Source organism: Plecotus auritus (genome assembly GCF_963455305.1).
Source record: "Plecotus auritus genome assembly, chromosome: 3".
In the NCBI taxonomy this organism is placed as follows: domain Eukaryota; kingdom Metazoa; phylum Chordata; class Mammalia; order Chiroptera; family Vespertilionidae; genus Plecotus; species Plecotus auritus.
Window position 1 is genome coordinate 121,884,503 of NC_137772.1, and position 14,829 is coordinate 121,899,331.

The window sequence follows — 14,829 nt, forward strand, 5'->3', positions numbered from 1 at the left end:
AGAGGATTTATCCAGTGATGTCAGTGGTGTATTAAAGTCTCCTGCTATGATTGAATTGTTGTCAATCTCTCTCTTGATATCTTCCAGGAGATTTTTTATGTATTTGGGTGCTCCTGCATTGGGTGCATATATGTTTATCAGGGTTATATCCTCTTGTTGTATCGATCCCTTTAGTATTATGAAGTGGCCTTCCTTATCACTTGTTATGGCCTTCACTTTGAGGTCTATTTTGTCAGATATAAGTATTGCTACCCCAGCTTTTTTTTCATTTCCTTTTGCCTGAAAGATATTTTGCCATCCCTTCACTTTCAGTCTGTGTGAGTCCCTTGTTCTGAGGTGGGTCTCTTGTAGACAGCATATATATAGGTCATGTTTTTTTATCCATTCAGCCACTCGATGTCTTTTGATTGGAGCATTTAGTCCATTTACATTTAAAGTTATTATTGAAAGGTATTTGTAGCCATTTTTATTTTTTGAGGCTGTGTTTCTTCTTACCTTTTTGTTTCTTCTTTTTACAGCATTCCCTTTAGCAGTTTTTGCATTGCTGGCTTGGTAGTGATAAACTCCCTTAGCCTTTTTTTTTTGTCTGCGAAGCTCCTGATTTCCCCTTCAATTTTGATTGATAGTCTTGCTTTTGATAGAGTATTCTTAGATTCAGTCCCTTGCTTTGCATCACTTTGTGTATCTCCTTCCTTTCCCTTCTAGCTTGATGTGTTTCTGTTGAGAAATAATTTGATAATCTGATAGGGGATTTTTTGTAGGTAACTCTCTGTCTCTGTCTTGCAGCCTTTAAGATTCTCTCTTTGTAGATAACATTCGCCATTGTAATTATGATGTGTCTTGGTGTGGGTCTTTTGGGATTTATCTTGCTTGGGACTCTTCGTACTTGAGTAACTTTTTTCTTCCCCATATCAGGGAAATTTTCTGTCATTATTTCTTCAAATAAATTTTCTAATCCTTGCTGCTCTTCTTGTCCTTCTGGGAGCCCTATTATACGTATGTTATTTCATTTTGCATTGTCCCAAAGCTCCCTTAGGCTCTCCTCCTGCTTTTTAATTTTTTTTTCTAGTTGCTGTTCAGATTGGGCTTGTTTCTGTACCTGATCTTCTAACTCACTAATTTGGTCCTCTGCTTCTTCTAATCTACTGTTGAAGCCTTCCATGGTGTTTTTGATTGTAGCTATATCATTTTTCATTTCTTCCTGATTTTTGCATAGGTTGTTGATTTTCTCATCCATCCGGTGTATGAACTGTATGACCATTACGCTGAAATTCTTTTTCTGTCATGTTGCATGCTTCTGTTTCACTTATTTCCTTTCTTGGCGATTCCTCCTTTTCTTTCCTCTGGGGATTGCTTCGTTGTCTCCATATTTTGGATATCACCAGAAGGTTCAAATGTCAAGTTGTGGGGGCCTGAACCATGTGCAGTGGGAGCTGTGCACCCCCCAAGTCTCACTGAAGAGCTCTGACACCAAGATGTGCAGTTGCTGTGGATTGGTGGGAGCCACGGTCGCTCAGGATCAGAGTCATAGGCACTTACTGTGGCCTCGTGTGTGCACCTAGAATCAGGGACTCTGCCTATGCCACATTGAAGTAGAGAATACACTGGCGTGTGCCAAAAATCAAAGTCCCCTATTGCATGTCAGGAGTCAGAGGCTCCCTGTGTCCATGCCGAGAATCGAGTATCAGAGTCTCTGTTGCTTGGTGCTACCTCGCACTGAGAATCAGGGTCCCTGTGTGCACATGTGCCAAGAATTGGAGTCACTGGATCTTAGTGTGAATGTACTGGGAATCAGGGATCCCAGGTGTATGCAATAAGGAACAGAGTCTAGTAACTGGTGCTCATTGCTGCCTCTTGCATGGAGATTCAGGGTCCCCAGTCTGCTTGGGAGACCAGGTTGCTCAGTCGCACTGTGTTGGCAGGAGGTCCACTTCTGTCCTGCAGTAAACAGCCTTCTGTGTGCACTTGCCCTGAATCAAAGTCAGGTGGCACTGCCACTTAGTGTGGTTGTGGGGTCTGGTCACGCAGGTGTGCACTGTGGAAAACAAACTCCCCGTGTCCTTGCACCCAGGCTCAAATTCAGTGCTGCCTCCCTGTGTGGGCACAGGGTCTGGTCATGGGGAACAAATTCCCCAAGTCCACAGATCCAGGTTCAAATTCAGTGTAGCCTCTCTGCTAGGAGCAGGGTCTGGTAAAGGGAAACAAACTCCTTGGGTTTGCACCCCCAGGCTCAAATTCAGCGCTGTCTCCCTGTATGGGCGCAGGATCTGGTCACAGAAAACAATCTCCCCAAGGTCGTAGGCATATGCTCAAATTCAGGACTGCCTCCCTGCCTGGGCGTGGAGACGAGTCACGGGAAACAAATTCCCTGAGTTCATAAGTCCGGGCTCAAGATCAGCGCTGTCTCCCTGCCCTGTGTGGGCGCGGGATCTGGTCGCAGAAAACTACCTCCCTAGGGATGAGCAGCTAGGCTCAAATTCAGCTCAGTCTCCCTGCCTGGGCGTGGAGACGAGTTGCGGGAAACAAATTCCCCAAGTTCGCAAATCTGGGCTCAAATTCAGGGCTGTGTCCCTGCTGGGTGTGGACCCTAGTTGCGGGAAACAAACTTCCCATGTCTGACACCAAGGCTCAAAGGCAGGCAGAGTCATCACTGCTTTGCATGTGCAGAAAGCCTTATTGTGCGGCTGGGGTCTGGTTGTTTCTATGTCGCTGCTGCGGGGGCGGCGGGAGAGGAGGGTTGGCTTTGTGACTCACAGAAATCTGCGGCCGGGTGCCTGGAGTCTTTGTGTCCCTGGGTCTGCAGCTGTGGTGGCAGGTCTTCTACCAGAGTGGCTGTAGGGTCCTGGATTGCTTCTGAGACCAGACTGGGTGTTGGCGAGGCTAGGAGTCTAGTCTCAAGCAGTTCTGTTCTTCAAGATGGCATGGTCTCTGTGCTGCCGATGTCTTCCCTGGAGTGTTTGCAGTGGCAGCGGGGTTTTGCCATTTAAGACTGCCCGGATTGGCAGCCCTCTGGAAGAACTGCAGGTCTAACTGGCCCTATTTCACTCACACACACACCCACACACATCCACATACACCTTTATTGCTCTCTCACTCCCTCACACACTCTCCCTCCCTACCTTCCTGCCGGTCACCATCGTAGCCAACTCCTACCATATGTTTTTTGATAGGAACATTTAGTCCATTTACATTTAAGGTTATTATTGATAGGTAGTAATTTATTGCCATTTTTTTCTTTATACCTGTTTCTTTCTCTATTTCTTCTTCTTAATGCAGTCTTTTAACACTTCCTGCATGCTGGTTTGGTGGTAATTAACTTTTTATTTTGTCTGGGAAGCTGTTTATTACATGTTCGATTTTAAATGGTAGCCTTGCTAGATAGAGTAATCTTGGTTGTAGTTCCTTGCTTTTCATTACTTTGAAAACTTCATACCTATACCTTCTGGTCTGAAGTGTTTCTGTTGAGAAATCAGCTGACAGCCTTATGGGAACTTCCTTTTAGGTAACTAACTGTCTCTCTTTTGCTGCCTTTAAGATTCTGTCTTTGCTTTAACCCAGGCCATTTTAATTATGATGTGTCTTGGTATGGGTTTCTTTGGGTTAATCTAGATTGGGATTCTGTGATTCCTGCACTTATGTGACTTTCCTTCATCAGATTATGGGAGTTTTCTGTCATTATTTCTTCAAACAGGTTTTCTATTCCTTGGTCACTTTCTTCTCCTTCTGTGTATGTTGTTACATTTCATGTTGTCCCAAAGTTCGCTAAAATACCCTCATTCTTTTAAATTATTTTCTTCTTTTTGCTGCTATGATTGGGTGTTTGTTTGTTTCTAGCTTGTCTTATGAACAGCTGCTTTGATCTTCTGCTTAATCCAGCCTATGTATTCCTTCCAGTATATTCTTTATCTCAGATATGGTATTCTTCATTTCTGACTGGTTATTTTTCATGGTCTCTATGTCCTTTTTCATGTTGTTGAGTATCTTTAAAACCACTACTTTGAACTCTGTTTCTGATAAAGTGCTTGCCTCTATTTTTACTTAGTTATTTTTCTGGAGATTCCTCCTATTCTTTCATTTGGGTCCTGTTTGTTTGTTTGTTTGTTTTTGTTTTTGTTTCCCCTGGTTGGCTGTTTCTTTTTGTTTATTTATCTGTATTAGATAGAACTGCTATGACTCCCAGTGTTGGTGGGGTGGCCTTATGTAATATGTGACCTGTGGAACACAGTGGTGCAGTCACCTTAATCTCCCGTGCTGGGTGCTCTAGCAATGTCCCTTTTCTGGGTTATGTGGGCACTCCTGTTATAACTGGGTCTTGATTGCTATTGGCTCATTGTGGGTGGCATTGACTCTCAGGCTGGCTGTGAGGATCAACCCCTACCATGGCATACAAGCTGCTGACAAAACAAAACATAAAACAAAAAACCCACAACAGCACAACAATTAAAATAATAAGAAAAAATAAAAAAGCAATAAAAAAATTAACTATAATAAGAAAGGGAAAAAGAAACAGATAAAAGGAAAAGAAAAAAGAAGAATGTGAAAATTTAAAAATATAAAGAATAAGAAAAGAGAAATGGGAAGAAAAGAATAGGAAAATTAAGCAGCAAATAAATAGAGTAAGGAAAGGAAAAAGAAAAAAATATTTCTTAAAAATTGAAAGTAGTCCCATTTGTTTATTTTCCCTTTAGTTTCCATTGTCATAGGGGCAGTATCAGTGAAGAAGTTCCTTCGGCATATGTCTGAGATTTTGCTGCCTGTGGATTCCTCTAGTATTTTTATGGTTTTCCGTCTTATGTTTAAGTCCTTTATCCATTTTGAGGTTTTTTTTGTGTGTGTATGGTGAAAGTTGATGATCTAGTTTCATTTTTTTGCATGTATCTGTCCAATTTTCCCAGCACCATTTGTTGAAGAGACTGTCTTGACTCCATTGTATGTTCAGGCCTCCTTTGTCAAATATTAATTGGGCTTAGTGGTTTGGGTCGATTTCTGTGTTCTCTATTCTATTCCATTGATCTATATGTCTGTTCTTGTGCCAGTACCAGGATGTTTCAAGAACCGTGGCTTTGTAATACAGCTTGATATCTGGTATTGAGATCCCCCCTACTTTGTTCTTCTTTCTCAGGATTGCTGCAGCTATTCAGGGTCTCTTTTTATTCCAGTTGAATTTTTTGAAGGTTCATTCTAGGTCTGTGAAATATGCCGATGGTATTTTAATGGGAAGTGCATTGAATCTATAGATTGCTTTGGGTAATATGGACATTTTGATGATGTTGATTCTACCAATCCATGAACATGGTATGTTCTCCCATCTGTTTACGTCTTCCTCTATCTCTTTTTTCAGTGTCCTGTAGTTTTCCACGTATAGATCTTTTACCTCCTTGGTTAGGTTTATTCCTAGGTATCTTAATTTTTTTGGTGCGATGGAAAATGGGATTGCTTTTTTAGTCTCTCTTTCTGTAAGTTCACTATTGGTGTACAGAAATGCCATAGATTTTGTGGCGTTAATTTTGTATCCTGCTGCATTGCAGAATTCATTTATTAAGTCTATTAGTTTTTTGATGGAGTCTTTGGGGTTTTTTATGTACAATATCATGTCATCTGCAAATAAGGACAGCTTTACTTCTTCTTTTCCAATTTGGATGCCTTTTATTCCTTTTTCTTGTCTAATTGCAATGCCTAATACTTCCAGTACTATGTCAAACAGGAGTGGTGAGAGTGGGTATCCCTGTCTTGTTCCTGTTCTTAGGGGAAATGGTTTTAGTTTTTGCCCATTGAGTATGATGTTAGCTGTGGGTTTATCATTTATGGCTTTTATTATGTTGAGGTATGATCCTTCTATTCCCACCTTGTTGAGAGTTTTTATCAAGAAAGGGTGTTGGATTTTGTCAAATGCTTTTTCTGCATCAATTGGTATGACTATGTGATTTTTATCTCTCAATTTGTTTATGTGATGTATCACATTTATTGATTTGTGGATATTGTACCATCCTTGCATTCCTGGGATAAATCCTGCTTGGTCGTGGTGTATGATCTTTCTGATGTAGTGCTGGATCCGATTTGCTAGAATTTTGTTGAGGATTTTGGCATCTATGTTCATGAGGGATATTGGCCTGTAATTATCTTTCATTGTGTTGTCTTTATCTGGTTTTGGTATTAGGGTGATGCTGGCTTCATAGAAGGAGCTTGGAAGTGTTCCTTTCTCTTGAATTTTTTGGAATAGTCTGAGGAGGATAGGTTTTAGTTCTTCCTTGAATGTTTGGTAAAACTCCCCTGTGAAGCCATCTGGCCCTGGGCTTTTGTTTACTGGAAGCTTTTTTATGACTGCTTCAATTTCTTCCATAGTTATTGGCCTATTGAGCTGTTTAGATTCTTCCTGATAGAGTTTTGGAAGGTTATATTTTTCTAAGAATATGTCCATTTCCTCCAGGTTGTCAGACTACATGAAAATAAAAAGCTTTTGCACAGTAAAGGAAACCATCAATAAAACAACAAGAAGCCCACTGCATGGGAGAACATATTTGCCAATGATATCAACGATAAGGGTTTAAGTTTTCTCTTCATTATCGGTGAATTTTCCTGCTGCATTGTGTGCCTGATAACTGTTGATTAGATGCCAAGCATTGTGAATCTTTTTGGGTGCTGGATATTTTGGTACTTCTATAAATTCTCTTGAGTTCTGTTCTCACATATGAGCTCATTACTTGGAAACAGTTTGGGCTTTTAGGATTTTGCTTTTAAGATGTGTCAGGCAGGACTGAAGTAGTGCTTAGTCCTAGGTTAATATTTCCCAATATTAGAGGAAGACCCTTTAAATGCTCTACCCAGTAACTCATAGAACAAGGGTATTTCAGGCTAGCTTGTGTGATCAGGTATATACTCAGGCCTATGGGAGTGTTAGGCACCATTCCTTATAATCATTTTAGTAGATTCTTTCCCCAGCCTCCAATAATTTCCTCACATACAGTGCTGATCAGTACTTAAGGGGTGCCTCTAGAGATCTCCTGTGTTCTCTTTTTGTGTGACTCTGTCCTCTCCAGTGCTCTGTCCTACAAACTCTAGTGGCCTTGGTCTCCCAGACTTTCAGCTTTAATCCTCATTTTGCCTTGGCCAGTGTGGCTCATCTGGTTGAGCATTGTCCTATGCACTTCAAGGTTACAGTTCTATTCCCAGTCAGAACACATACGCAGATTGTGGGTTTGATCCAGTCAGGAGCAGGCGGGAGGCAACCGACCTATGCTTCTCTCTCATATCAATGTTTCTCTCTCTCTCCCTCTCCCCTTCTCTCTCTCTAAAAATCAATAAAATGTATTTTAAAAATTCTCATTTCATATATTTTAGTCCCTTTGGGAGGTTGTTTCAGTTGTGAGAGTAAATTCAGTCCCTGTTATTCCATCTTGGCCATAGTTTCTAAATATGAATATATGTAGAATTGGAAGCCATTCTAGGATGAGAATGACTCCTTACCTTATTAATGTATCATCATCCACAATGACTAACCATGCTATTTTGTCATGGCTGTGGTTCAAAAATCTTTCCAAAATGGCAAATGTCTTTCCACAATGACCTAGGAAAGGCAAGAGGAAAACTTACAATATACTATTTTCTTTAAAATATATATAATTCATTTAAAAACTTTTTTAGTTTTATAGTTTTTAAAAGAAAAACCTTAAGTGTTGTTATGTACCTTAATAATTTAAAATTTTAAAAATTAGCTTCACTAATTTTCACAGACATAGTGAACCAGGAGAAATTTTAGAAATCATGAAATCTAAGCCATTCATTTCACACATGAAAAAATGAAGAAGAAAGAGATGAGATGAGGCAGAGATAAGACTTGTACCTTCACTCAAACAAATAAGAAAGAAATTTCAGAAGCCTGGCATCTGTCCTTTGATATACTTATGCTGAAGCAACTGGTAGAACCTTAAGTACCACAACCATAGGGAAACAGTGGTACAAAAGTGGACTTCTAAATCTTCATTCATTTTGTAAATACTTGCTATTAAGTTTTAATATGCTGGATAATGTGGCAGGTTCTAGGCTAGGCACTAAGATAGTCATAGGCTTTGGGGCCATAAGATAAATGTCAATGGGTTATTGGAAAATGATGAGGCCATGATAAGAATAAAATGCTTGGGAAGAGAACCCAAGTTGATAAATAGAAAGATGCCCCTCATTTCAACAAAATATTTGGTGAGACACCAGAGAACAAGCTAACATCTATATATAGAGAGAGAGCCAGGGTCATAACATCCAAAAGAACCAAAGGCTCGATGAATGCCAGGCTGTGCATGCAGCAGGCAAGCAGGCTGAACTGCTGACCTCTCGGAGAGAGAAAGAGGTGGGGCTGATCAGCAGTGGCAGCAGCTGCTGGCGAAGCCTGGAGAGAGAAGCAGGATAATCAGATTACCCTGCTTCTCTCTCCGGGCCTCGCCAGCATCCAAGCCTTTCTCTCTCCCAGAAGTCAGCAGTTCAGCGGGCTTGCCAGCAGCCTGGGGAGGCTGCTGATCAGCCCCACCTCTATGATCAGGCACAGAGATAGGCCTGGAGATGCTGACTGGCATTGATAGAAACCAATCAATCAGAACCAAATCTGGGTGAATTGCGAGGAGCCAATGGCTACATAGGAGGCAGAGCTTTTAACGCTGACTGGCATAGAAACCAAACAATCAGAACCAAGTATGGGTGAACTGCGAGAAGCCAATGGCTGCTTAGGAGATGGAGCTTTTGACATTTACTGGCATAGAAACTGACCAATCAGAACCTACTCTGGGTGAACTATGAAGGCAGAACATAAGGTGGGGGATGAGGAGGGGTTTTAAGGGCAACAGCTGTTTGGTGTAAGGTGTAAGAAAGTGATTCAATTTTTTAATGACCGTTTTGGCAGTATAGTGCATATGGCTGGCTATCAGTACAGATATAGGGATTATGTGTTTTTGTCTGCCAAGAGCATCTCCTCCTGCTGAAAAAGGCTTTTCCCTCCCATTTAAGCAATCCTAGCCTATATAATCTATCTATACTAATAAAAGGGTAATATGCTAATTAGACCAGGTCAACCGGCCATCTTCCAGATGTCCACTTCCTTTCAGACAAAGCCATGGTGGCGGGGGCCGAGGTAGAGGCAGTTAGAAGTGATAAGGCCAGCAGGGGAGGGCAGTTGGGGGTGAGATCAGGCCAGCAGGGGAGGGCAGTTAGGGGTGATCAGGCAGGCAGGCAGAGAGGTTAGAGACAATCAGGCAGGCGGGGGGCAAGGTAGGGGCAATCAGGTCAGCAAGGGGGCAAGGTAGGGGCACTCAAGCCAGCAGGCAGAGGGGTTAGGGGCAATCAGGCAGGCAGGCAGGCAGGCGAGTGGTTAGGAGCCAGTTGTCCTGGATCCCCTGTGTGGGATCGGGCCTAAACCAGCAGTCGGACATCCCCTGAAGGATCCCAAATTTTGTGCACTGGGCCTCTAGTTAATTAATATTAAACTACTCAATTTGACCATTATTTTTGTTATTCGTGACCTCTTTCTGTACTTTTAACCATTATGGTATGTATTTTTGAAAGCCACCTCAAATTCCTTTAAGAATAAAGTAGAATCCTATATAATAAAAGCCTAATATGCTAAGTGTCTGGTCGTTTGGTTAGCCATTCAACTAATCAAAGTGTGATATGCTAATGATGTGCTAAGGCTGCTCAAGCGCTTGCTATGATGTGCACTGACCACCAGGGGGCAGACAGTCGACCGGTCGACCAGTCGCTATGATTTGCACTGACCACTAGGGGCAGACGCTCCAACCAGTAGGTTAATTTGCTGCTGGGATTCAGTAGATTGGGATTGAGCGTGATGGGCTGGACACACCCTGGAGCCCTCCTGCAGTCCCTCCCCAGCTGGCCAACCCCGTGTCCCTCCCCGGCCCTGATCATGCACCGGTGGGGTCCCTCAGCCTGGCCTGTGCCCTCTCACAATCCGGGACACCTCGGAGGATGTCGGAGAGCCGGTTTTGGCCTGATAGCAGAATGACCAGTTGCTATGTCATGCACTGACCACCAGGGGGCAGATGCTCAATGCAGGAGCTGCCCCCTGGTGGTCAGTGCTCTCCCACAGGGCAAGTGCCACTCAGCCAGAAGCCAGGTTCATGGCTGGCGAGTGCAGCTGCAGTGGCAGAGCCTCTCCCACCCTGTGGCAGTGCTAAGGATGTCCGACTGCGAGCTTAGGCCCACTCCTGATGAGCTAGCCTAAGCCATCAGACAGACATCCCCCAAGGGCTCCTGGACTATGAGAGGGTGCAGGCCGGGCTGAGGAACCACCCCCAAGTGCACGAATTTCGTGCACCGGGCCTCAAGTATAAATATAAACAATAATATTGGATTAAGAATGAATAAAGAATGAATGAATAAATGATTATTAAAGCCAACCTAAATAAAAGTTTAAAAAGCAAGATTGTAAAAAAAGAAAATTCATCTAAAATAATTTTTCCAAAACAGACAATAACAAATTCAGTAATACATTTAACCTTGTCAGGAAAACTAATAACTATAAGAACAGCATATCTGATTCTACATAGTACTTTTAATAGTACTTATTAATCAAGGCATTATGAGTGACATTACCATAAAACAATAAAAATAAATGACTCTAAAGAACTAGACAATTAATTCACTACTTTATTTTTTTATTCATAAACTAGAGGCCCAGTGGGGTCCCTCAGCGTGGCCTGCAGGGATCGGGCCGAAACCAGCTCTCCAACATCCCCTGAGGGCAGTGGTCGGCAAACTGTGGCTCGCGAGCCACTTGCAGCTCTTTGGCCCCTTGAGTGTGGCTCTTCCACAAAATACCACAGCCTGGGTGAGTCTATTTTGAAGAAGTGGCATTAGAAGAAGTTTAAGTTTAAAAAATTTGGCTCTCAAAAGAAATTTCAATTGTTGTACTGTTAATATTTGGCTCTGTTGACTAATGAGTTTGCCAACCAGTGCCTGAGGGGACCCAGATTGCGAGAGGGTGAAGGCCAGGCTGGGGGATCCCACCAGTGCATGATCAGGCCAGGGAGAAACCGTGGGAGGGCTCCAGGGCATGTCCAGCCTGTCTCACCCAGTCCTGATTGGCTGGACCGCAGCAGCAAGCTAACTTAGCAGTTGAAGCGTCTGCTCCCTGGTGGTCAGTGCGTGTCATAGCAACTGGTTGAATGATAGAACGAATGGTCGGACATGTAGCATATTAGGCTTTTATTATATAGGATAGGTTTGGGGAACCAGAAAATTAAACTTACAATATGGCAGGACCACTGGATAAAAATTAAGATGAACAAAGAACATCGGAAGGTATCTACTTACAGATAAAGACAGTACAAAGAAAGAGAATTATAGGCCAATATCTCTGATAAACTTAGATGCTAAAATTCTCAACCAAATATTAGTAAATCAGACCTAGCAACACATTAAAAAAATCATATACCATGACCAAGTGGGATTTATTCAAGGGATGCAAGGCTGGTACAATATTCACAAATAAATAAATGTGATACATCACATAAACAGATTACAAGACAAAAATCACATGATCATATCATTGATGAAGAAAAAGCACTCAAAAAAACCCAACACCCTTTTTGATAAAAAACGCTCAGCAAAGTGAGAATAGAGGGATCATACCTCAACATAATAAAAGCCATATATCACAAACCTATAGCCAACATCATACTCAATGGGCAAAAACTAAAACCATTTTCCCTAATAACAGGAAAAAGACAGGATGCCCACATTCACTACTCTTGTTCAAAAATAGTACTGGGGTGGCGGAATAGACAGACATGTTCCGAGCCTTGTCCCGGAGCAGAAAGAAAGAACAGCTGAGGGTCGCACGAGGAGAGTTTGTTGGCAAGTTGGGGGACAGCTGAACTCCAGAAGAAGGTGGGAGACTGCTAGACGGGGTTCCCCTGACCTGGCAGCTCCCACTGCGGCTGGGTCCCCTCCCGGAGCTGCGGGCTTGAACACAGAGTCGCCGCCATCTGGAACCGGAAAGTGGAGCTTATCGGAAGCCTGAGAATCCACAACTGCGGCACCCACGGAACAGCTGCGAGCCCCAGAACAACGCTCCCCAATTGGCGCAAACACACGGGTTCAGAGGAGCTCTACACTCCATCATGGAAAGGTCAGATTTCGCCTGGGATAAGGTGAGGTCTCTGGTCCCAGCGCGAGAGAGGAACGCGCGTTTTGCGGGAGCTGGAGGACCAGGGAAGTCTGTGCCTAGAAAAATCGGTGGCTGCTGGGGCTGGCGTGATCTGTGAATGTGGAAGGGGGTCCTCAGAGCTGCTAACAGAAGGGCTCTCTAAAAAGCAACCAATTTTGATCTGAAGTGCAGGGACACCCTAAGAATTTCAGGGGTGTGCTAGACTTACGCGCAGCCACGGAGTGCGCACACTTGGGCTTTTTCCTCTTGAAATTCTTGCTTCTGATTACTAAGCCCAATTCATAGGATCACCCAGTTGGGGACACCCTGGGAGACTGCAGGGGAAAGTTGTTTTTCTGGAACCTGGGGATCGGAGCAGGGAGTGACCATCGGAGAGTCAGCTCTGAGGCTGCCCACTCCCACAAACCGGTAGTGAGTGCCACAGGGAAAGAAGGCTCTAACACTCCCTAGAGAGGCCATAGATAAACCCGGAAGTCAATCCAGAAACACTGCCACCCAGGGGCTGAATCACAAATTGACTCTTGTGTAATCAAAAATAAAGGAATACGAATTAAGACACACCGCCTGCTTAAAATCAGGACTGGCTTACATCACTGAAGAGCAGTGGAACGCAGGGAACTGCAATACTGTCCGGACTGAGAAACAGGCGTGCCAAACAGAACAACAGAGGAAGTGAATGACCTTCACTACTCCACATTTTATTTTTATTTTTTATTTTTTTATTCTCATTTTTTGCATCTTTTACTCAAGAAACTAATTTTTTTCCTCACTTGATTTTACCTTTTTAATTATTACATTTTTATTTTCAATCCGTATTATTACTACTGCAATTTTATCTTTTTTTTTTTTTTAAGTGTCATTTTATTTTCTCTTCATTTTGTTTTGGGATTAATGTTCTACATTCTATTTTTATCTTTCCTTTAGCATCATTTTACTCTATCTCAAATCTACCTTTATGCCATCACTCTCTTCCTCACTTTTCCCTTTTCAGTGTCCTGTTTATCTTACCCCTTTCCTGCTTTAGATTTTCCCTATTCTTTCTGTTTACCCCCTTTTAAAATTTCACCCTACTTATATATCTAATCTCCAATCCCCTGCTCCAAGTCCATACACACCTCTCTCTTCGCTGTCTTAACTATCCAAAAATTGTTTTTCTCTCTGTCCTTTTGTTGTTGTTCGTTTGAATGTAGATTATATTGAATTTTTATGCTTTTTTGTGAGATTGTTTTGCTTATTCTTCTTTTGTTTATTTTTTTGTTTGTTTAGTGCTTCTGTTTTCCCTTGCCTCACTCAATATTAGTTGGTGTTGTAGTTTGTATTAATCCCCAGGTACTTGTTGCTGGCATTTGCTGGGATAAGTGATTGTTCTATTGGAGTTTTATCCCCAATATATATAGTCTGTTTCCCTTTCCCTCTTAGTCTCTTTCTTGTCTTTCTTACTTTTTTTTCTTCTTTTTTTCCCTTTTCCCAATTTCATTTTGACACCCCTTTTTTTCTTCTTCTTCTTTCTTTCTTTTTCCTCTTCTTCTTTCTCTACTATCCCCTAATTTGCCTTTCTCTGGTGGTCACCTTTATTGGAGGTTATTAATATCTTGAATACATTTCTGTTCAGTGCCTTGTGTGTTGTACCTGGTAGTGCTGTATTTTGTGCCTTTAAATTGACGCAGGAGAGAGAGAACTACATAACCAGACACCCAGAGAAGAGAGACCATGGGGAGACAAAGACACAGCCCGCATATGAAAGAAAAGCAGGCATCACCAGAAAAGGAAGTAAACGAAATGGAAGCAAGCAACCTTCCAGAAAAAGAATTCAGAGAAATGGTCATAAGGTGGCTGAAAAGAATGGAAGACAAATTCGACAATATGAGCAAGAACCAAGAGGAAATGAAGAAGAACCAAGAAGAAATGAAAAATGACATCGCTGCTGTAAAGAACTCAATAGAAAGCATCAAGAGTAGACTAGAAGAAGCAGAGGACCGCATCAGTGAGCTAGAAGACAAGATGGGAAAAAATACCCAAGTAGAGCAACTTCTAGAAAAAAAAATTAAAAGGCAGGAGGAGAGCCTAAGGGAACTTTGGGAAAACACGAAACAAAACAACATCCGCATAATAGGGGTTCCAGAAGGAAAGGAAGCTGAGCAAGGAATAGAAAACCTATTTGAAGAAATAATGACAGAAAATTTCCCTGATATAGAGAAGAAAAAACCCACACAAATCCAAGAAGCTCACAGAGTCCCAAGCAAAATGAACCCCAAAAGACCGACGCCAAGGCACATTATAATTAAATTGGCAAACACCAACGACAAAGTAAGAATCTTAAAAGCGGCCAGAGAGAGACAGAAAGTTACATACAAAGGAACCCCCATCAGACTAGCAACTGATTTATCAACAGAAACTCATCAGGCCAGAAGGGAATAGAATGAAATATACAAAGTCATGCAAAGGAAGGGTCTGAATCCAAGAATACTGTACCCAGCAAGGCTATCAATCAAAATTGAAGGTGAAATCAGGAGCTTCACAGACAAAAAAGGACTAAGGGAATTTATTACCACCAAACCAGCAATGCAAGAAATGCTAAAGGGTCTGCTGTAAAAAAAAAAAAAAGAAATAGGAAGCGAAGAAGGAACACAGGTGTAAAGAATAGGAATGGCGACAAATAA

General features: G+C 42.2%; 1 protein-coding gene across 2 annotated transcripts in view; it reads right to left on the reverse strand.

Moving 5' to 3' along the window:
* Positions 1-14,829, reverse strand: part of B3GLCT (beta 3-glucosyltransferase) — a 179,847-nt gene that overhangs the window by 41,080 nt on the left and 123,938 nt on the right. For both annotated transcript variants that reach the window (XM_080658983.1, XM_080658984.1), the window contains exon 12: positions 7,465-7,564. In XM_080658983.1, the coding sequence (XP_080515109.1) occupies positions 7,465-7,564 (100 nt within the window). The remainder of the gene's footprint in view (positions 1-7,464; positions 7,565-14,829) is intronic.